Source organism: Rhineura floridana, chromosome 15, assembly GCF_030035675.1.
Source record: "Rhineura floridana isolate rRhiFlo1 chromosome 15, rRhiFlo1.hap2, whole genome shotgun sequence".
NCBI lineage: Eukaryota > Metazoa > Chordata > Lepidosauria > Squamata > Rhineuridae > Rhineura > Rhineura floridana.
This window is the reverse complement of record NC_084494.1, coordinates 22215445-22233695: the sequence shown is the minus strand read 5'-3', so window position 1 is coordinate 22233695 and position 18251 is coordinate 22215445. Positions and strand designations below refer to the sequence as shown.

General features: G+C 45.6%; 1 protein-coding gene across 1 annotated transcript in view; it reads right to left on the bottom strand.

Annotated features, from left to right (window-relative positions):
• Positions 1 to 243: 243 nt before the first annotated feature.
• SERINC2 (serine incorporator 2) overlaps positions 244 to 18251 on the bottom strand; it is a 33960-nt gene continuing 15952 nt past the window's right edge. Inside the window, exons 5-10 of the mRNA XM_061597274.1 lie at positions 15018 to 15155; positions 14610 to 14779; positions 12616 to 12706; positions 9839 to 9983; positions 6117 to 6329; positions 244 to 937 (exon numbers count right to left, since the gene is read on the bottom strand). Coding sequence (XP_061453258.1) covers positions 799 to 937; positions 6117 to 6329; positions 9839 to 9983; positions 12616 to 12706; positions 14610 to 14779; positions 15018 to 15155 — 896 coding nt within the window. The 3' untranslated portion in view covers positions 244 to 798. The remainder of the gene's footprint in view (positions 938 to 6116; positions 6330 to 9838; positions 9984 to 12615; positions 12707 to 14609; positions 14780 to 15017; positions 15156 to 18251) is intronic.

The window sequence follows — 18251 nt, the reverse complement described above, 5'->3', positions numbered from 1 at the left end:
GACACTTGATGCCCATCATTTTGCAAAATATCTCACGTATGGAAATTATTATTATTATTATTATTGATTGTCAACTCTTCACCAGAAGGTCCCAGGGTGGGTCACAATAACAGAAAATACACACTTCAGAACATCTTCCCCCAGGCTCCAATCCCACCCGTAGCCTTCATATGCAGGAACACACACCATAGAAATAGGTGGAATCAGGCTTCACTGGCAGAACTCCAGTGCTACTCAAATCTCTTTACACTCAAAGCTGTTCATTTATTTAAACTTCCCCAAGTTACACAAAGTTTCATATCAAAATGAACTGATTTATCTAAAAAGGCAGTCCGTAACAAGGCAGGCTGGTAAACAGCTACATTAAAAGTTATTCCTCCATTGAATGCTGTTTAGAAAAATAAATGGTCAGCCATGTTTCAGGGGCTTCAGATTATTTCGCAACATGCTTAGAAGTCATCACGAGCAACAGCAACCAAATCTGTACCGCCCCCCCACCCCAAAAATCATTGACCTATGTGTTAAGTATCACACACAAGTGTACCCATCCCCTTTGCTTAACATACTTTTCCTTAAGAAAAAGAAAACAGAGAAAAGGCACAAATGTGGCAGATCTGTCTGGAAGCCAAAACAGCAACAAGGCAAAAAAGATTAAGTCAACAGCTTTGGTATTCATAGGGACCAGAGCCCATATTTCAAGTTCAAGTAAAGGAACAAAGATTCTCCTTTTTTCCTCTCCAATGGCAAGATACATTTCTTGCTTGCACTGACTCAATGGTGCAATGCTCTTGAGAGCCTTCAGCTGAAGTCACGATCTGGAAGCACAATGGGGGCCACCAGAGTCCACACATAGAGGAGAAGCCCAACCCAGCTGGAAGAGATCTTCACCCAGACTGCAGTCCAAGGGCTGGTCAGGACCTGGTGATTTTCCTCAGGTCTGGGAAAAGAACACACACACAAGTAAATCAAGTCTCCATGTTAAGACCATCTCAGAAATGCCACACTCTGCACCAGCCCTGCCTTCGCTTGCCAACCAACCCTGTCATCATTTGCCAACAACAACCCATCTCAAGTGTAGACATTTATCAAGGTAACATAAATAGTTCCCGGGAGAACTATGTCCTCACAATAACCAAGTGAGGCAGGGTTAGTCAAAGAGAATGACTGGCCCAATGTCACCCAGTGGGTTTCATGGCAGAGTGGGGATCTGAACCCATGACTCCCCAGTCCTACATCAAGCTGGCTCTCCAAAAGTACAACATATACCAGGCAGCTGATGCCTCTAAGTGTTCGACCACATATCAGAACCATAAACTTATGGAAGAGCAACACATTTGCAGTTCCTTGGACACAATCCAAAACAATTACTTAGGACTGTTGAAGTGTGTGCGTGCAGGGGGATGCCACGTGTTTCATGCACAGGGTTATGCACATTCATGATGGGACATAGCAGCAAGCATTGCGCTAGCACACCTCCACAATGTACAAATAATGTGAAGTGGTGAATATGCACAAATGCCAACAGAAATTGCCCGTTCTTGTGGCCTTTCGCATGAATTCGAGACTGAGTAAAAAGGCATTGTGCACCTGGGCACAGTTCACACAAGTCCATGGGGGATAATTCTGCAATGGCAATCTACAACCTCCATGTTGAGACACTGCATCAACATTCAATACTAACGGTAAGAGCGGGGGGGGGGGCTATCGCTTTCATGCCGTTTCTGGGCTTCCCACAAAGCATTTGATTGGCCACTGTAGGAAGAAAGATGCTGAATCAAGGAGGCCTTCGGGATCATCCAGCAGGGCTTTTATGTTCTCATTCCAATGTCCTACTTCTCATGTATCCTACACCAGGAGTTGCCATTGTGGGGCCCGCAGGCACACATACACCCACAGAGGGCTTCCCTGACGCTCACAGGGTTCTGTTCTCCCTGCTGAAATTAGGCATTATTACATACAGTAGAAGGCCTTTTTCAAGCCTAATTGTAACACAGGGGCAATTTGGGGGGGTACAGATGGGGAGAGAAAAATTAGGCCTTCACAGCTGTGACCCTCCCACCCCCCAAAAAATTAGCTCTCCAATTAGGCTTGGGGGGAAGGCTTTCTACTGGCTCCAGTAGAAGGTTTCCCCTGACCCCAACCCTTATTATTGCAGGGGACAGGGTTGATCATCCTGGAATCGTGACTGGGAAGGGAAGGTTAAGTCCTCCCCAGCTACACTTTCCCGAAAAATCTCTCTCACACACACACATACACATGGCCTGAAAAAAGCAAATACTTTTTTAAAGCTGAACTGCTAGCAGAGAAAAATGAGCGGGTGCACATGTGTGGGCAGTGCCCATGACAGTTTCTCCAGTTTTGCAAGTGTGCCCACGGGCCCCAAAATGTGGTGTCCCCGGACATACACATTGGGACTGTGTGTGATGATGCTTGAAGCAGGCTGCATATCGACACCACCCCTCTCCATCAAAGCAAAACCTGTAATGGACAGTTCAGATCATTCTTGCATTCTTGCTGCGTGCAATGAAAACATTTTTAAAAAATGTTTTAAGGCAGCATCTGTGCACAGCTGGATTGCAGCTGCTGTCTAGATGGGAAGCTGATACAATGTTGTATATAAATTCTCAAAACACAGAGAACACAACAGTGACTTGAACTGGGAACTTGTGCATCAGGAATGATCTTTAGTTCCTGAATATTTTCTACTGCCCTTTGAAACAGTCCTGCTAGCCTTCTTATCCGTTGCCTTCACTGCTACTCTAAACACACATTATACTGGGCTGCCTCTTTTAAAAGCATCTGGAAGTAGGGATGGAAGGATCTATCAGTTTTGGTCCTCTCAGTTACCAATTTTTTCCCCATCTTAAATTCAGTTCTTCACATTTCTGCAGCAATTTACAATTTTTTTAAAAAAAATCTTTAACATTTTGATATGAATTTCTCCTAATAAACACATTTTTGCATGCAGTTTAGACTAATGTACACATTTTGGCCAGTAATTCCTCCTAATAGAATGCATTTCTGTACGTTGTTTCCACTAATGTATTCATTTTCATGCACACTTCCCCTCCCCCTCCCAATATATGCATTTTTGTAAACATTGCTTGGTTGTGAAACTGCCTTGCAAAAATTCAGATGAGCGGCGACTTCCAAAGGATGGCTGTGTTTCGGTTCTTATGAAGTGTCATAAAGTGTGAATTTGACAGATTTAGCTTCAAATGCAAATGAACTTAAATTCTCCCCCATTCCTGTCTGGAAGCTTCAGATGGTGCTGAAGCCACCAACACAATCCCAATTTTCTGATCATTTTAGTACTGTTGTACCATCAGCTGCCAATTTGTTTCAAAATGCAATTGGATGTGCTGGTCTTTAACTTTTTCCTTTTTTTAAAGAAAACACACTAATATGGTTTGGGATCTGGATATCTCAAGAGGCCCACTGGCTCCCATATAAAACCTATCTAGGCACTGCAGTCAGAGAAGTCACTGATCGCATACCCCCATGCAGAGACTAAAAGAACACAGACAGGGCCTTTTTTCCCTTTTGCTGGGGGGAACTCAAGCTATGGAATTCTTAGCTGCAGGGAACCTGGCCATCTTCATCCCTTTTCAGTTCAAAAACTACAGCCGTTCAGCCACTCATTCCATCAGGGAATTCTGGGCAGCCTTCCAAGGGCCACATGCGAATGGTGAGCAGGGCCAAAGACAAAAGTGAGTGAAGCAACAACTGTACATATTCATCTTTATTACATTGCCTAGTTTCTCCACACATGCTTTTATCCTCCCATCCAGACAAGCAAAAGGCATAATCGGAGTTCAAAGTCACATTCCAGCCATGCAAAAATACCCAGGATAGGAAGGAAATACTGGGGACGGCTTGGGGCCAAACTTCCCTGGGAAGAGGGATTAATTGTTCAGTCACTCTGAGAACTGTAGCTCTGTGTGAGGAATAGAGGTCTCCTAACAACTCTGAGCACCCTTTACACACGACAGTTCTTAGGATTTGTTTTTGGGGGGGGGTTGCTTTAAAGTGGCATGATACTGCTTTAAATGTATAGTGCAGATGGGGCTCTGCTACGCCCGACTTTGCATGCAGATGCCAAAAAGGAAAAGGAAAAAATGCTCTTGGGCACATGGGCCCACTCTGTCTCATTTCCATTCAGAGACCTGTTACTGGAGAGAGAAAAGTAGTCCAGGAAAGAAGTCTGCTGTCGCCTGTTTCTGTCACGCTGTCAGTCCCACTGAGACAGAACACATGCACAGCCAACACCCTGCAGAGCAACCTGGCAGGGCTACAGGTGACTTTCTTGTGCGACAGTGAGTCAGGCCCTAGCAATAGCCAGGTGGGGATGGGAGGGGAGACTATGTATGAATAAGCAGTCAAGCACGCAGAGTTTGCAAGCTCCGGGCAACCGCTCTGCGGTGTGAAACCAAGCTGGAGCGCCTTTGCAGGCGGCACTTCCCAGCCCTCGAGAATCACAAGCCATCTGTTCCCCTAGACTTGGTGGAGGGAGCTGTCTCCTTTCTCCTTCCAAAATAAGCTTGGTCTGGGAGTACTGAAGCTCCAAGTTCGTTACCTAGGCAACAATAGCGGAGAAAGTAGACCCATTTCTGCATACCCCGAAAGGCTAGGAAATGCTATATAAATTCCAGCTCCTTTTTTAAAAAATCATTTTTTCTGATCCTGGTCACTGGGAAAACATTGTTCTATTTTTTACTTTAGGGATGCACAGTTGAAAGTTTTGCTTCTGTTAAGTTGCTAGGATCGTCATTGTTCAGGTGTTCTTCCAACATTCTGCTCTATTGGATAACCCCAGGCTCTGGTATTATGACAGAGGGGGAGAAACATTTTGCTACATCCTGCATAAATTTTATACATATCCATCATTCCCCCACCTCCTACTTCTGGGTCTTCTCCCCCACAACTAAAAGTAACTTTGGAGCTTTATGGGTTAAAATCAGTACTTTGAATTGCACCCAAACACAGACTAGAAACCAGCAGTGACGACGGCAGCAAAATATGTTCAAGTTGGACAATCCCAGTCTGCTATATTGTGAACTGGTTGATGTTTCCAAAAGGTCTAACAAAAACGCAGCCTCGCATTCAACGTGTCTGAGTCACCTAAAGCTGAAAGTCATCAGATCAGCGAATTATATGGAAGGGACCTTGGAAGTCATCTATCCCAATCCCTTCCTCAGGTGTAGGATCTACAATGCCTGTCTTGCTACTGTAGCAACCTAGGCATGATGCCAGTCCAGCCTCTGCTTACAAAGCCCACCATCTCCTCAGATAGTCTGCAATACTTGTCTGCAGTGGCAGCTGGGGGCTCCATGACAGTGGGGCAGTGGAATGCGCTCCAGGTTTTAAGTCTGAAATTTCAAGGAGCTGTGCATCGTGGACAGCGCCTTGAAAGTTCGGACTAAAACCCAGAGTGGATTCCACTGCCGTGGAGCCATCAGTCGCCACTGCTTGTCTCCCCGTTTCTAGGTCTGTGCAGCCGCTCCAGTGGAAGCTCGGATACAAAGCGTCAGCCAGATTGATTTGAAACAGCCTCGGGTCAGCCCATGCAGAGTGATCCAGGGCTCTCCAAAGGTGGGACTGTTGGGCTGTAGGGAGGAAGGAGGACAGACAGGCAGCCTCTGCAGTGCCTGCTTCACCAGCACTTCCTTGCAGGCAATGTGCTGGAGAAAGAGCGCCCAGCAGGACTGAACACAGCGTCTCCTTCTCCCTCTGCACCCTCCCAACCACATGCTTAATTTGGGCTTTAAACCTTAATTAACCATCTGGGTTGACCTCCAAATCGATGTGGGGCAGGATTTGGGTTGGATCAGCCCTGGATCATCCTGGGTCAGATCTGACATCCCAGATCAGGCCTTGGATCAGGGCAGGGAGGCCATGTACAGCCCTATTAATTTCTCCTTATGTGTAGCTGAAGTCAGCTTCCCTGCCGTCTCCATCCATTAGATGTACTCTTGCTCTCTGGAGCAGAAAGAGGACAATTCTCCTCCCGCCTCCTGCATGGCAACCTTTTGGATCGTTGAAGAGCACTATCATGTCTCCCCCTTAAACATGAACCATTCTGGCAAGGAGGGCATGGAAGCAATGGCTGCACTCACCTGTACCAGTTTGTGAGTGTCATCATGATGTAGAGGGAGGCCAAGAATAGGCAGATGTGGAAAAAAGTGTAGTTGTAAGTCACGCCATCCTCTTCATTGTCATAAGCCCGGTGCACCCCACCTTCAGGGTCAGTGTTACCACCCCCGAGCATAGCCGGGCTCTCCTCCGTCAGCATCATCTTGTTCACTTGGGCGTGGTCAGAGGAACGGATGCTGATGGGAAAGCAAAGAGAGAAGCATCAGGAGTACATCCCTTGCTATGTTTCTGGTTTGCCCTCTGACATCCTCGTACTGTTTTGTGTACATGTGCACATGCAAATATGCACATTCATGTGCAAGCCCACCTCTCAGGATGGTGGGATATCTTTGGGTCAGGCTTTTTGTAAATATAGCATTCTTCTCTCTCTCTCTCTTTTTAAGACAGCTTTTGCACACACAGTTTTTCCGCAAGCGCACTGCAGCCAAATGAACACACTGCAAGCAATCCAGCAGAAGCAGAGCTGGCCCTACCATTAGACAGAGTAAGATAAGCTGTTTCGGGCAGCTGATTTGGGGCATCACAAAAGGGCAGAAAACCATCCGATGATTTAGTTTATTCGTGTTGTATTTTCACTGCAGAGGAGGAGAGATGCTTGGGAGATTCCTGCCTGGGGAAAGGATCCTTCCTTGGTGGCAGGGGCGGGGAACATTTTTTCAGACTGAGGGCCACATTTTGATCTCGGCAACTTTCCAGGGGCCGCATGCCAGTGGTGGGTGGGACTGGAGGCAACCGTGGGCAGAGCAACAAATATAAATTTTACCTTTGTCTAGTAAGCCAGTTTCCACACACATTCACACATGCTCTCCTCTATCTGGGCAAGCAAGAGGCATCATCGGAGTTCAAGGACACACTCCAGCCAGGCAAAAATATTCAAGGAGGATGTGAAGCAAGACTGATGAAGGGTGTGGCCTGGGCGAGTCCAGAGGGCCACATTCGGCCCCTGGGCCTGCCGTTCTCCATCCACGTGGAAGGGGTGCAACTCGCTGCCAGATCAACTGCTTTACATGCAGAAGAACTCCAGTTCAATCCCCAGCATGCTGCCAGTCAGTGCAGCCAATACTGAGATAGATGGACCAATGGTCTGCACATTATAAGGCCGCTTCACGTGCACTGATAAAGTGTAGGTGGCTGGCCAGTCATGTTTAGTTTCGTCTTCACCGAGTTGGTAACCAGCATGGCCACTGGTCAGGAATGATGGGAATTGTAGTCCAGCAACATTGGGGACCCTACAGTTGGGAAAGACTGGTCTGCACTATATAGACTATAGGGTAGGAGTGGCTAACTGCTAGCCCACATGTGGCTCATGAAGCCCCCTCCTTGCAGCAGTTAGCCTTGAAACCAGCCTCCCGTTGGAGCCAATGGAAAGCAACTTTCAAACATAAATTACCACCAGCGCTGTGGAGTTGGTACACCAAACCTTCAACTCCGACTCCTCTATTTTTCTACTGTCCGACTCCGACTCCACCCAAAATTGCTTCTTGTCAATCAACATTTATTTGGAAGTCGGAGTCGGTACATTGCTTCCGACTCCTCCCAAAATTGCTCCCGACTCCGACTCCACCCAAAATTGCTCCCGACTCCGACTCCACAGCCCTGATTACCACAACCAACATGAAGATCACACACCCCAGTTGCAACTGAAAAACGCTAAAATGGCCATTGATCGCTACTAGTCATGATAGCTATAGCAGCTCCAGTATTGGAAGCAGTATGCCTCTGAGTACCAGTAGCCGGGGCCCATGAACAAGAGCGCTATTGTGTCCAGATCCCACTGATGGGCTTCCTGTTGGTACTTGGTTGGCCACTACAAGAACAGAACGGTTAGAGTTTGCCTGAACTGGGAGAGAGTTCTGCATGTGCGCCTACACACGTGCTGTGTGTTAAGTGCGAAAATTGGGTGTTATGGATGCATAATATGAATGGGTGCATATAAGAGTGTGTGTGGTAGCTCCACCCATTTTGCACTGGCCCCACCCACCACTGGCATGAATTCCTCCGGAGGTTAGGTTAGTTCTACTCAGAGTAGACCCAATGAAATTGATGGACATGGCTAACTCAGGTCTACTCTGAGTAGGACTTCGTGGGATACAGCCCTTAGACTGCAATCCAATACACTTACCTGGGAGTAAGTCCCAACTGAACCTAATTGAGCTTACTTCTGAGAAGACATGTACTGGATTGCAGCCTTAGTCACATGAGAATACTCCACTCAGACTGAAAAAGGTTCCTCACTCAAGCTCCTGCTGGGTGCTGGTGGCGATGATGATAAGAAACCCATGAGGGAATGTTCATGCATACAAAAATACAAAATTAGTCTCCCTGTAGACAGACAACTAGCACGTCAGGGAAAAAGGTTCTAGCCTAGATTTCTCTCTGCAGGGATTTAAGAAGTCTTTGTTAAGGAGGAGCATTCTATCATGAAAGTCCCTCCTGCCCATTTGCAGTCTGAAATAGAATAGCCCAGACGTAGCTGTACTTCTCCATGAGAAGTAGGCCTAATACTCACTGGAAACAGCAATGGAAACAAAACGCACAGTTAAATTTAAGGAAATTTATCCTTGCCATTCTACTATAAAAAGCCCACAAGAACAGTCTTAAGTTCCAATTTCAGTTAAAGAGGCTACAAGGAAGCTGTGTGAGTGTCTTACACCCTTCAAGCCCCTTGGTTTTGGATTACTCTTCACTTAATACAGGAAAAGATTTATTTCTCATTACCAGCAGGGGGAGACTAGAAGCTAAAATAAGCTCAACGTACTTTGCATATATAATGTGTGGGACAAATCAATAATTGACCAGTTCTGGGTGCTACACTCTAAGCAGGATATACACAGCTTGGGACAGGTTCAGAGAGGCTGATGTGCAAGGTGTCCCTCTCTAGCTATCTGTGTGGGGTAGCAGATATGCTGCCCTGGTAGAAGCTCGTGATCTTTGTCTCCACTTACACTCTGTTTCCACTAAAAAAGACAATAATGCTGGGGAAAACAGAAGGGAGTAGAAAAAGAGGAAGGCCAAACAAGAGATGGATTGATTCCATAAAGGAAGCCACAGACCTGAACTTACAAAATCTGAACAGGGTGGTTCATGACAGATGCTCTTGGAGGTCGCTGATTCATAGGGTCGCCATAAGTCATAATCAACTTGAAGGCACATAATAACAAGAAACACTCTGTTTCAGGTGTGGGGAACCTTTGGCCTCCAGACATTGCTGATCTACAGCTCCCATCATGCCTGGCCATTGGGCCATACTTGCTGGGGCTGTTGGGAGGTACAGTTCAGCAACATCTGGAGGACTACAGGTTCCCCATGTATGCTCTATTTGAAAAGAAAGCAAATGTTCCAGGAATGTCATCTATGAAGCTGCCTTATATCGAGTCAGACCTTTGATCCATCAAGCCCAGGAGTCATAAGAACATAAGAAGAGCCTGCTAGATCAGGCCAATGGCATCCTGTTCTCACAGTGGCTTACCAGATGCCTGTGGGAAACCTGCAAAGAGGGCCGAATAAATGAGCACTCTCCCCTCCCGCGATTACCTGCAACTGGTATTCAGAAGCATACTACTTCCGACTGTGGATACGCCAAAGTCTATACCATAGGCTGAGAATTTCCTGCAGCCCTCTAGGTCTCTCTTAACTGATTGCCAATTTCACTGAGTTTGGTTTCCAAATGAATATGGACTCCCACCTTATGAAGAACGTGCAGAGGATGAAGATGACCAACCCTACAATGCTCGGGGCATCCCACCACTGAGTCAGTTGTCCGTTGGCAGGAACAGAGCTGGTGCCGTTGCCCTCCGTTCGTATCAAAAGGGTTGGATTACAGTATTTGTCTACAAAGGACAAACAAAGCTTCTAATTTTTATTTATTTATTTATTTATTGCATTTAGATCCCACCTTTTCCTCCAAGGAGCTCAAAGTGGCATACATTGTTCTCCCTCTCCTCATAATCCCCACAACAACCGTGTGAGGTAGGTTAGGCTGATAGGCAGTGACTGGCCCAAAGTCACACAGCGAGCTTCATGGCTGAGTGGGGATTCGAGCTCTGGTCTCCCAGGTCCTAGTCCAACACTCTAACCACTACACCACACTGGCTTTCAATTTATATCTGGAACTGATGTGGGTAGTCTCTGACCCTCCAGTTATTGGTGAACTACAGCACCCATAATCCCTGGATATTGGCTGTGCTTTCTACAACTGCACCCAAATTCAGATCCTCACAAACACCAAGGGCATACCAGCTACCCAATTCACATCATGATGTGAGGTAGAAAGTCACTCAGCATACACACAGAAAAAGCATCCTCTGATCTTCTTTCCCCATCAAAAATGCCAACACTCTTGAGAAGAAAAAGGGGACACTGTTCACTAGAGATTGGCAAATATGTCAATCTCAATTTATCTCAATTTCCCATTTTTCTAGTCTGAAGTTCTCCACATTTCCACAGGCTCAGTAGACATGGTAAATGCATCAGATTCCCACAGCCACTCCTGTGTTTAGGGCAAGTGTGAAGAATATATCTGTAGAAACTTTCCAGTAATTGAACTAAGTTCTAGGAGCATCCTACAGTTGAGAAGCCACCTGTGACTAGTGTTAATGCACACGGGGGGTCGCAAAGATCCAGGTTTTCCGTATTTTGTGCACACTTGCCCATACATGAGCATAAATGTATGTGGAGGCTCTCTGCACAATTAAGAACTGGGGTCAGGGGAATCTGCACAAACTTGAGGGCAGGGCTAAAAGCTCAACCCCAGAGCCCTGCCTCACCCATGCCCTACATTTGGTGAGAAGTGCATGAATAGGGTTCAAGGCTACATGCACACACAGCAGCTGAAAGTGGATTCAGTGCACCTTATGTGTGCATGCTTTCCATATCATCCATATGTAAGAACATAAGAAGAGCCTCCTAGATCAGACCAAAGGCCCATCTAGTCCAGCATCCTGTTCTCACAGTGGCCAACCAGATGCCTATGGGAAACCTGAAAGCAGAACCTGAGCGTAAGAGCAGTCTCCCCTCCTGTGGTTTCCAGTAACTGGTATTCAGAAGCATACTGCCTCCGACTATGGAGAGAGAGCATAGCCATCATGACTAGAAGCCACTGAATGCTTCACACTGTTGTCCTCATCCAAGTGACAGTTCACACTTTCTCCCTATTTAATCCAGATTTTCCTGAGTCAACGCAGTAAAAAAAAAATCCAAAATGAAATCACGTTACCCAACTGCTAACTTACTGAAGTACATTGTGTGGGCATGGGGGGGGGAGTTGCATGTGTGGTGACATTTTGCTGGGTGCCACCTGTCACTGCTCTCCCTACTTCCATTGGTGAAGCACTCCTCAGTGGACAGCTGGTGGAGTCAGACACAACACACACACACACCCCTATATTTTAATTTTATAAACTAATAACCTGCTGTTTTGTGCAATTCTGATATATCAGAAAACTTAAAGTATTTTAAAAAGGGGCATGCCCACAGGTAAACTAATACCTGTGCATATCCCCACAATAGACCTCAGGTTTCTGGAATTCAGCGAAGGTGGGAAATATTGATTGAGGGAAGAGGACACCATACAGTGTGAATATATCGCCTACAGCATGAATACACCTAGCCTCGTGTGTGGATGGGAAAGGTTGAGATAGACTTCAATTGAAAGTGCTCATGTGTGGATAAATGTGCACAAAAGCACATATAGAAAAACTAGTTCTGTGCTACACACATGTGCATTAACACTCTGGTGTGTACGCAGACAAGGGCACATTTAGATATTAGGCAGGTATCAATTAAGAAAAGAGCCTTTTCAGTGGTGGCTCCTTCACAGTAGAATGCTCCTAGGACCTACTTAAATTAAGTCTTAAGCAACCCAGCTTTTTAAAAAAAATGTCCGGACCTTCCACTGAATTTAGAACTGACTTAGGCCGTTTCTTCACCATACATTTAAAGCAGTATTATACCACTTTAAATTGTCATGGTTTCCCCCAAAGCAATCCTGGGAAGTGTACTTTGTGAAAAGTGCTGAGAGTTGTTAGGAGACTCCTGTTTCTCTCACAGAGCTGCAATCTTCAGTTTCCTGCGAAGTGGGATTGATTGTTAAACCACTCTTGTAGCTCTGCGAGGGGAATAAGGGTCCCCTAGCAACTGTCAGTACCTTTAACAAATGACCGTTCCCAGGATGCATTGGGAGAAACCATGACCGTTTAAAGTGGCGTGCTTTAAATGTAAGGTGCAAATGTGACCTTTTTAAAGCAGCCTCCCCCAACCTGGTGCTCTCCCGATGTTGTCAGACCACAACTCCCATCAGCCCCAGTCAGCATAGCCATGCTGAGGGATGATGGGACCTATAGTCCAGCTGTAGTTCTCTCCCAAGTCTGTTATTTTGTTTGTAGGTCATTTGGAATTTCCCCCCCTCCGTTTTCTTTTAAAAAAATACATAAAATATTTAAGGAGTAGGGTGGCGCTACTTACCTGGGACATTTGCCATGGCTGACCAGGTGATGAATATAGTGTAGAGTGTAATGATGGAGGCTTGCAGCAGGCCTGAGTGAGGCTGGGCATTCTGCAGAGAAGAAGCAGTGCCTGTTAAAGTCCAGAAGCAGATTTCATGCAAAAAGCAGGGCTGAACTGGATATGCTGTTGAATGCCTCTTTGCATTCAACATTCAGGTGGTTGTTTTAGAAAACTTGCAACAGCTGGGGCTTTAAATTAATGGGATCAGAGTAGGAAAATGGGGGAGAAATGCAATTCTTTCCTGGCATTTGGGGAGATTTCCAATACCAGTTTTTATTGGGGGTCTCCTCAGGGCTGTAGCAGGGAAGGAAAGGGTTAAATTCTCCCCATGACTGTTCTGACCTTGTCAATCAGCAGCACATATGCACACACATCAAGCTGATGAAGTGTGCTCTTATTTTAAAAAAAAAAGTGAAATGGAAAGATGCATCCAAAGTCATGTCTAGTTTGGCCCTGAAGACAATGCATTTGTTGAAAAAAGTGGGAGGAGTTGTCTTCTAAAATTTTTAGTTTTCTCATTTTGTATTATTATGTGTTGCACTTTTATGATACACAAGCTGCCTTGTGCAGGCTGTGCTCAAAAAGGTGGCCTACATTAATAGAATTAATGAGAGCCAGTGAGGTGTAGTGAGAGCATCAGACTTAAGTTCAAGTTCCCACTCAGCCACAGAGCTCATCACTGAGTGACCTTGGCCCAGTCACTGTCTCTCAGCCTAACCTAACTCACTGGGTTCTTCTGAGCAGAGAAAAGGGAGAGGGGGAAACTGTGTATGCCACCCTGGGCCCCTTGGAGGAAAGGTAGGGTGAACGAAAGTCAGAGAAAACTTCATCGTGTGTACCTAGAGCTTACTGGCAACAGAAAATGCAGGTATGTCAGTGTAAAGGGAGGGAATTGGACAACAGAAAGAGAGCCCCCGTCCACATGGGAAACTGCCTACCAAGAGCCTGAGACTGGTGTGGTTATTCATTTTGTTTTTAAGGGAAGTCCATCCTTTTACTTTTTTAAAAAAATATATCTGCACCAATTCTTTAAAATTAAAAGACTTCCCTTAGAAAAACAAAATCAGCAACCGCACTAACCTCCAGCACACAATAGGTAGCCTCTCCAACCTTCCGGTGTTTCCAGACACAGAAGAATGTCATGGGATTTTCAGGAAATGGTGGCACCCAGGAAGACTGCAGAGTGAAGTCTCTCCAGAGTCCACTGGGGAGATGATTGGTAATGTGAAGGGAAAGACACAAAATATACCCCTCAGCCACCTTGACATTAAGGTGAGCACAACAGAAGCCCTACGCTCCACCCACAAGAAGGTCACTAAAATTCTCTTCCCCCTTGCACAAGTTTTTGAATGCAATTTCTTTTCTCATCAAATGATGGAGAACAGTCGAAAAAGAGAAATGTTCGGCACAGGACTAGTTATTTTATTGCAGTGCTATATTCATGCTTCTAGTTTAGCTCCATTATCATTTCACCGAAGGGCATCCTAAAAAACACATACACAGGCCCTATCTGCACTACACATTTAAAAAGGTATCATACCACTTTATACAGTCATGGCTTCCCCCATAGCTTCCTAGGAACTATAGCTTTTAAGGGTGCTGAGAATTGTTAGGAGGCCCCTGTTTCCCTCACAGAGCTACAATTCTCAGAGTTCCCTGGGAAGTGGATTTGTTAAACCACTCTGGGAACTGTAGCTCTGTGAGGGGAATAGCGGTCCCCTAGCAACTCTCAGCACCTTCACAAACTACACTTCCCAGGATGCTTTATGGGAAGCCATGACTACTTAAAGTGGTATGATACTGCTTGAAATCTATATCCACAATTGGTTCCTAACTTTAAATCTACATGTACAGCCACATCTGCACTATATAAGTTGGTTGTCATGCTTCTCTGTACAATAGCAGGAAATCTACTCCAAGGACCGAAAAAGGCTCCCTACACAGCATCTTACCTGGACCTTGGGCAGGATGGACACCACGGAAACAACCACACAGAATATTAGGTTAAGGCTGATTAGTGCCTTGTTTACTGTACAGCTGTCCGGTTTCGTGTAATACACATAGAGCAGCACCACAGCAGCAATGGAGACAGCATAGAAGAGGAAGGTGAAGATGAGAAGGGCTGGGAAACAAAAGAGGAGGAGACATCAGTGCACAGCTTGGCAGTAAGACGGGGATGGAGAGCTTGGGAGCCTTCCAGCTGTTGTTAGACTTCCAGGTCCCATCAGCCAAAGCCAGCATGGCCAACTGTCAGGAATGATGCAGTCCAGCAACATGTGGCAAGCTACAGGTTCCCCACCCCTGAACCCACACACAGAGCATCAGTTTCACAGACATGTAAAGCGGTGCTCCATACTGACCTGCATACCAGGATTTGGAATTGCCTTCATCCGCATTGCGTAGCCAAATCTGACTCCAGGAGTGCGCAAAGTCAATCAGCAGGATAAGCTGGATGAGGATGAAGAAGAAAGCACCAACCACACCGAAGTAGAACCAAACTTTTTAAGTCAGGAAAAAACATAACAGGGAGAGGAGAGGGAGGGAGGGGGAGAGGGAGAGGATTATTAATTTAAATCCTTGCATGTCCACAAGCTACCAATATGGAGTTTTAGATATTAAATAGGCATCCATTAGGGAAGATTTAGATACAGAAATTCTTCCATGTTACAGGATTGTATTAAACCAGGAATGGAGAACCGCAGGCCTAGGAGCCAAATCCCTGCCATATGCGCAGAAGCAAGGATGGATCTACTACACACCCATTAAAATGCAACAGATTGTATGAAGCTGCAACTCAGGGAGCAATCTATTTGAATCTTTCCTGCACCCCTCTTCAGGCATTCCCAATTCATGGGAAATAAACATGGGAAGGGGAGTGCAGGAGTGAACATGCTAGCTTTGCCTGCTGGCCTTCCAGCTCACGGAGGGCAACCTTGAGAAGCAGAGTGACTCCGGTACTTGTGAGGGCTCCTTGAGTGTTTTAGAACCCTAGAAAAAGATCACAAGCAGGAAGTGTGGACATCCACAGTGGAGTCCATTGTCCAACCACCTGGCTGAACCATGATCTTAGATTCCCAGCTTTCCTTTAAAAAAAAAAGAATATATTTCTTGCATTTCTAGAGCCTAAGATACAAGCCTGGGATACGGGGACTATTCTCTTTTTTTTTTTTGGTGAGAAACTAGCCTGCTTCCCCTCCCTTTCAATATTTTATTTTCCCCCACCCTTGGAAAAAATTATGTGAACATCTATGACGGGGAGCCTCCACAAGTGCAGGAGGCTCCCACATTTCAAGGTCACCTTCCATGAGTTGGAGGTGACTGGAATGGAAGTGAGGCAGGACAGAGCTAGTACACTCATACCCATATTCAGCTGAATTTGATTCAGCTGAATCCTGAATCAAATTGGGCCAATATATGCCCTGTCCTGATTGGGCTGAGGCAGCTAGAAATAGCTACGGAGCAGGTCGGGTCAACCCAAAACAATTTAGAGCTATTTGTGTGCATCTGAAGCTCAAAACAGTTTCTCAGGAAGCCAGCCAGCCAGTCTCTAAAATGTTGCAATTATTAATTGCGATACCATATCAGGATAATGCAAGGCTTTGGGAGAGGGGGAGGAGGGAAGCTGGACTTTGCTTATTGAGAGCTGCAGGGCTAGAATCTCACCACACCCAGCCAACACTCTCCAGTCACAATGCTTGTGGGGAAGAATGGTGAAGCATTGAAATGCAGAACTCTTTTGTAAGTTCTGTCTCTTACAAAGAGTTTGGCGCAGTTTTGTGGCATTTGTTTAGCTTGTGTTTCGTTTCCTTCACAATACCCTATCCAGCCTTATACCTGTCTGTTTTCCATCCTTTCCCAATCAAACCTAGTCCCATCCTTAAGTAAAAAAAATGTTTGCTATCTGTCACTTAGTATCGTCCCTTCCCCCCCCCCCAATTTTGGCTCTAGTTTTTAGGTACAATTTATTTACAGCTGTATTGTTTTCTGTGTCTGTCCTTATTAGTACTTTGTCTTCTCTGTGTGTGTGTCAGTAGGTCTTGTGAGTATAGCTTGCACAGTCCAGTATATTGTACATAGTCAGTGTACAAATAACACACATACAGTGTAAAAAGCAAACTTTAACGGTGGCCAGGACAAAAATCCCTGGAGCTATCTGTCTACAATTTGGTAGGGTTAATCCCCTGTGTAGGGTCTCACATCTGAAAATTTCTAGGCCCTGTATCAAAGAACAACAGTGTTATGGCCAGTTTGGTTCTCCAATTAAAGTCAATGGGATTTCCAAAGATTTCTATGTTCTGGATTGTGATCCAGGTCCAATCTGGATTTACAAGTTGGGCCCATGAATGGGATTGGGGGGGGGATGTCCATGCACAGCTCCACTGTCCTCCTCTCCTTATGTGTTTAATTCACACACATGAAGAACATCTGAAGAGTGCTTACATCATGAACTCACTTAGGAATTCTTAGGTACTAGGCTCTCTCAGCTTTAGTTCCCACATTTACAAACGGGAATACTACTGGATTTCCTTTACAAAGTTGTTGCAAGGGCTGCAACACAATCACAGCACATGCTTTGATCATTCTGGAAGCACTGAATAAATGCTTCAGTATTAGGAGGTTTACCCACATAGAGACAGGGGAAATGTACCACGCTGTACGGACAGACAAAACACGTCAGACAGACAAAACACGTCAGACAAATGGGCCCTTAGAGAAGCTAAGGAGTGACCTTACCAGTACCAGTTTCCACGCTTAGTGCCTTGCAGATCAGTGTGCATGCTTGCAAGGCACAAGAGGCAGTGAGGGTCACGGATGGCTTTAAAGGAGGATTAGAAAAACCCACGAAGGCGAAGGCTATCAGTGGTTACTAGCCACAAAGGCTATGCTCTCCCCTCCACTGTCGGAGGCAGTATGCCTCTGGATACCAGTTGCTGGGAATCACAAGTGAGCACTGCTGCCCTCAGGTTCTGCTTGGCCATGAGAACAGAGCCCTGGTCTAAATGAGATCTTCTTATGGCAAGTCTACAGAGCCAGAAACATACATACACATGGAAAGGTATTTTGCAAAGAGCAAAGCTTCTGTGAGGAAAGCCTAAGGGTACTGGCAGGGTGGGTCTCAGCCTCACCTTCCCTCTGGGACATCACATTCAGGAACAGAAAAAGAGGGAGAGAACACCTTGCTTAAGGTTAGAGGCAAGGTTCAAATCTGGGATTTCCTGTTCCACAGCTTAATATACCATCCATTACATCTCAACTGGTGTGGAAGATCCAGCCTAGATATTTATTTATTTTAAAAAATTATATCCCGCTCTATTTTCAAAGAACTCAGAGCGGCTCCCAAGCCCTTCAACTATCTGTCACAGAAGCGCAATCAATCATGAAAAAGAAGTAGGCTTTCACTGGCAAGGAATCTGGACTTCGTTCTGCTATTGTTCACTACACAAAAGGAAATAGCTACTGTGCATACTCTTATATACACGCTGTCTGTCATTTGTGACTCGATACAGAATTTTTCCCTGATCCAACATTAGTCCTTTTCAGAATAGATCCACTGAAATCAACAAACTTAAGTTAGCTGCATCCATTAAATGTGA